At 49.9% G+C, this 4756-nt stretch overlaps 1 protein-coding gene across 1 annotated transcript; it reads right to left on the bottom strand.

Moving 5' to 3' along the window:
• Positions 1-507: 507 nt before the first annotated feature.
• LOC140858426 (large ribosomal subunit protein eL37z) lies at positions 508-1417 on the bottom strand. The gene is made up of 4 exons (XM_073259015.1): positions 1276-1417; positions 1042-1177; positions 841-942; positions 508-727 (listed from the first exon to the last, which is right to left on the bottom strand). The coding sequence occupies exons 1-4, from the start codon at positions 1276-1278 to the stop codon at positions 678-680; spliced, it is 291 nt and encodes a 96-aa protein (XP_073115116.1). The 5' UTR covers positions 1279-1417; the 3' UTR covers positions 508-677.
• Between the last annotated feature and the right edge of the window lie 3339 nt (positions 1418-4756).

Below are 4756 nucleotides of genomic sequence, written 5' to 3'. Positions count from 1 at the left end.
ATTCTACAAACCAACTGATGTCCATGCCCCCTCCATGACGTCAGCAACATCTTCAATATCATTAAAATCAGAAGGCCAAAATCACACAAGCGATGTAGAAAATATATTACACCTAGGCATTTACCAGCATGGGACATGACAACGTTTGGAAAAAAAAAAAATAATGGGGAGAGAGAGAGAAGAATATTAAATCAAACTTGCAAGGCCAATTTACACGTAATAGAAGCAAACTCGACAAGAAATTTATTGCACACAACACTAGGACGATTTAGAAATATTAGTGAACAATCTACTTTATTCTAAATCTCCTTCAACAGACAGTTATGAGGTTACCTGTCAAAAAAGGCATCGTCGAACGCCCTGAATAATTCATCCAATTTGACCAGCCTTGTAAAGCCAGCTCCAAGAAACAAAAGCCACCTAATGATTTTCATAGCCTGCAGCTTTTCTAAGAAATTTGTATTTGCTACCGATATCCACAACCACATCACAATATAACCCTTAATATAGAAATAAAAAGAAAAATACTGCCTTCATTCAGTAAGTCTCTAATCAGACAAGATCGAAGCCACACCCACATTCTCAGTAAAAAGAAAAGCAAACAATAGCAGCATAAGTTCAGCTAAATAACGGGAAATCACAAAATTATGAATATAAATTTCGCTCTTTTTCAAAAATTAGAAGGATGCAGAGGCCGCCGCCTTTTTCCTCGGAGCCGCTTGAGTACCTAAATCAAATTCAAGAACCATTTTCCACAAAAAAAAAAAAACAAAAACAAAAAAACAAAAACAGAATCAATAAATCGGTGTCTTTAAATAGGAGAGGGGTCCGGATGAGTACCTTCACGGAAGTTGCTCTTGAAGCGGCGAGGGACGTGGCGGAGGTACCTCATCCTCCCAGTCCCGGTCGTCTTTCTCCGAATCGCCTTCACGCTCCAGTTATCTACAAAAAAGAAAGATCAAAACCCCACAAAGATCGCAAGAAAAGGCGGCGGCGGCGGAGGAGAAAAGAGAGAGTGGAAGCTTGCGAAGAGGGTTGTACATTTGCGGATCCGGGCGGACGGGTACCCGCAGGCGGCGCATCGGCTCTTCTGAAGGTGGAAGCTCCGGCGCCCGCAGCGGACGCAGAGGGTGTGGGTCTTGTTCCTCCGCTTCCCGAAGCTCCCCGTTCCCTTACCCTGCGATCGGCGGCGCCGCCACCATGGACCAATGAAGTTAGGGTTTCGAAGCAACACAAGAAGAAAAGATCGGCGACGAGAGAAAGAAGTCGGCTTACCATCTGTTCTGCTTCGCTGCGGATTAAACCCTAATGGAGGCCTTCAGCTTTCGAAGCCAAGGTCTTTATATCCGGGGGATGGAAAGTCAGCAACCAAAGATGCACGTTACACCCGAAAAAGAGATCACCATTAGATCTGCCCATGAACGGCTGCAGATGAATCATCGAACAAGCTGTGCGTGAATGGGTTGGTTTTGGTCGGGTTACGGGTTTGTTTCGCTTGATACCAAGTTCTCCCTGGCCATGATTGACTTGATAACAGATTTATTCAAGCTCACCTGACTAAGAAATAAGCCCACATCAAGCTATGTTTTAGGTTAGGGTTATGCATGAGCCATGCTGAATACTTGGCAAACAATGATTTTGCATAGGATGATGCATCTCCAAGTGGCGAGACATAGATAATCATAGTGTGCATGGATTCCCCTACTTTCTCTCGAAAAAATAACTAAAAGCATAAGTTCAATTTGTTAGCATCCTGGAAGTAAACCAAGCTAAGTGTTCGCAGTTAAGTTTGACTCATGCTTGAATATATCTTTGATATCACAGGTCAAGCTGAAGTAGGTTAGAGCACAGGTCAATCCATTCACTTGCAAGTTGCCTGAAGCTAGTCAGGTTAAGTGGATGGGGCTATTCATTATTGTCATTAGAATAAGAGAGATTGCTAATTGTTGCGGTCAATCTTTCCGTCGTCCGATCGTCGGGATCGCGCACCTGCAAGAAAAATCTTCACTGATCGGAGATGCCTCCGACGGGGACTCTCCGACGGTCAAGTCAGAGAGGAGACTAGGCAACAGTGGAACTCAGCGAGAGGGAGAGAGCTAGAGAGCTCAAGAGCTTAGAGGTGCTTCAGAGAGCTTATCCATGCTTACCAAGACTGTTGCCTTACCCCATTTTATAGTAGAATGCGGTATGGTCCCACCATTAATGGTGCAGACAACTGGAGAGTTGTCAAATCGTCGGAAGCTGTCAAATCGGCGTGGGTTGTCAGATCATTAACTCATGTCCTTAGCAGGATAACGTCCCATGGCGGTCGTACAGCATGTCCTTGGCAGGAGAACAGCCCATAGCGGTTGTACGGTATTTGGACGGGCTGGCCGACTGTATGTCGGTATTCGGCTGTCGGGTCGTCGGGTGGTGACTCGGAGACACCGTCGGCTGATCTGGTGCCTTGTGGAAGTCGGACGTCGGCTGCCACCCCCGACAGTGAGTCGGTGATATGGGTTCGGCCGATCAGGAACAGTATGGGTCTGTTCAGCCGGCATATCCTTGGTCGAATATTGTCAGCAGTCATTGTCGACAGTCATTATCGGAGTCGTCCATCAGTCCGGTGGGTAGAGTCGGACGTCGGTCGGATCGGTCCGAGAATAAGTCGGCGTACGGGGGTCAGTCGGTATATCCCAACAGTTGCCTCCCTCCCACTCCTGAGTCCGATGTCGTGTTGGCCCGCGTGAACACGTGGGCGATGGCCTCGGATGAAATGAGTGGTTTTCCATCACGTCATGTCCCGACTCTGGCGACCATACCAATGGACGATCCGATGTCAGACATCTCATTGGGAACGCAAACCACCGTCTCATTGGGAACGCAAACCACTGTCGGTTAATTATTTCGGAGACGCGGTTTTTTCGCCACATATCAGGGGGCTATTGGGCCAGACTCATTCACGCGGATGGAGGCGACGTGGCTCGATCTGGGGCAGGTATGTCGAACAGTCGGATCGAGGAAGGGCCCAGGTGCTGCCACGTGTCGACATCCGAGAAACCCTCGTTCGGTGCACTTTCATCTCGACCGTCGAAGGGCCTTATATATATGCAGCCACTTATATCTAAAACTTCACTTTTTGCTGCCTTGTTTCTGGCGCTGAGGCTTTGTCGAGTTGTCTCCCAGTTCCAGGTAGTCATTTTCGTCCTCCTTCGAAAGCTCTTCTAAAAGTTTTTTCATTTTTGTCTCCTTGCATCCTTTCTCCTTTGGCATTTTTCTTTTTGTTCTCCTTTTTGGGGCTAGCGTTACGGCTAGAACCTCTCCTCGAGGAAGTCAGTCGGAGAACCCGACCGACGATTTTCGATCGATCCCGGAGATGGAGGCTTCTTCGCTTTCGGGGCCGAACGTCGAACGGCTTAGGGAGCAGTACGGCATCCCGGAGCAGTTCGGACTTTTCGCCCCTGGGGCTGAGGGTCGGGTTAACAATCCGCCTCCGGGCCAGGTGGCCTTTTATGTCGAGAACCTTCGGATAGGTCTTCGCTTTTCGATTTCGGTGTTCGTCCAGAACGTCTTGGATTTTTACGGGCTTTGCACGGTGCAACTGGCACTGAATTCAGTCCGGTTAATAATCAATTTTGTTTTGTTGTATCGGCTTTTGCTGACCTTTCCCCGCATCTCTCTCTTCCGGGTATTCTTCGTCCTCCGACCCCACCCGAAAGTCCGAGGGTAGTAGTTCTTCAATCTCCGGAAGGATCTTTCGTTCATCATCGGTCTTCCATTGTCGATCCACGGGTGGAAGAACCAATTTTTCTTTGCTTCTTCTTCGCTACCTTGGGGGTTCTCTTCTCGTTGGGGCGACCCTCGGACTCAGCCGAACGAAAACAGTCGGATGGAGGCTGAAAATCGAGAGAACTTTCACCGACTGAAGGATGTGTCGGTGCCGAAGCAGAGAGAGCTCGTCACCGAGCAAGCTCTGTATGACGTCGGCCTGAGTTCGATTCTCCGCTTAGGTATAGTTCGGTCTATCGGTCGTCTTTTAATTTTTTTCATCCGTCTTCGGACTTGTGCTAATCTTTCATTGAAATTGCAGGCATGCCGCCGAGAGTGAGACTGACAGATGCGACATTCAGCAGCATGCGGCGAGGAAGAGACCGGTGCCTGGGGCCGGACCTTCGCGGCCCCCCAAGAGGCCTCAGACATCATCTCCAACCAACTTTGCGAGGGCGGCTGCACAGTCCGACACTGAACGAGCGTCAGACTTTGAATCGGTCATCGTCCTGTCGGCGCCGGCAGTGCCACCCGAGGCACCGTCCGAGGAAGGGGCGGCAGAGGGGGCAGCCGAAGGAGCATCGGTGCCTCCACCTATGGAAGAGGTTCGGGCCGAAGCACGTGAGCCTGAACGACCTGCGGTGGCTCCCGTCGCACCCTCGGGAGGAACTCAGTCGAGTTCAAGTTTCCCGTCCCTCTCCGATCTTTGGGCCTGGACGACTGATCGGGGGAAGGCTCCGATGGTGTCGGCGGATGACTCAAGGTCGGCGGGCCGTGTCGCATCGTCCGATGTTCGGATCCCCGAGGGAGCATCGGCCCTGGCCAACCACGACTTGGCCAGGAGGTTGTGTCAGGCAACCATTCTCCTGACCGACCGGGAGCTCTTGAGGAGTCGGCCGGTGATCGAGATGCTCTCTTCCTTTTACCCGACCATGATCCAGGTGAGCTCTTCTTCTTCTTCTTTCTTCATTATTATTTTCGTCATTTCATTTTTTTGACGATCGGCCTT

Source organism: Elaeis guineensis, chromosome 6 (genome assembly GCF_000442705.2).
Source record: "Elaeis guineensis isolate ETL-2024a chromosome 6, EG11, whole genome shotgun sequence".
NCBI lineage: Eukaryota > Viridiplantae > Streptophyta > Magnoliopsida > Arecales > Arecaceae > Elaeis > Elaeis guineensis.
Note: the sequence above shows the minus strand (reverse complement) of the source record. Positions and strands in the feature narration are given on the sequence as shown.

Coding starts and splice junctions, on each gene's coding strand:
- LOC140858426 (XM_073259015.1), bottom strand. Junction 943..1,041: donor GTCCGCCCGGATCCGCAAAT/GTACAACCCTCT, acceptor TCTTTTTTGTAG/ATAACTGGAGCGTGAAGGCG. Junction 728..840: donor CAAGAGCAACTTCCGTGAAG/GTACTCATCCGG, acceptor AATTTGATTTAG/GTACTCAAGCGGCTCCGAGG.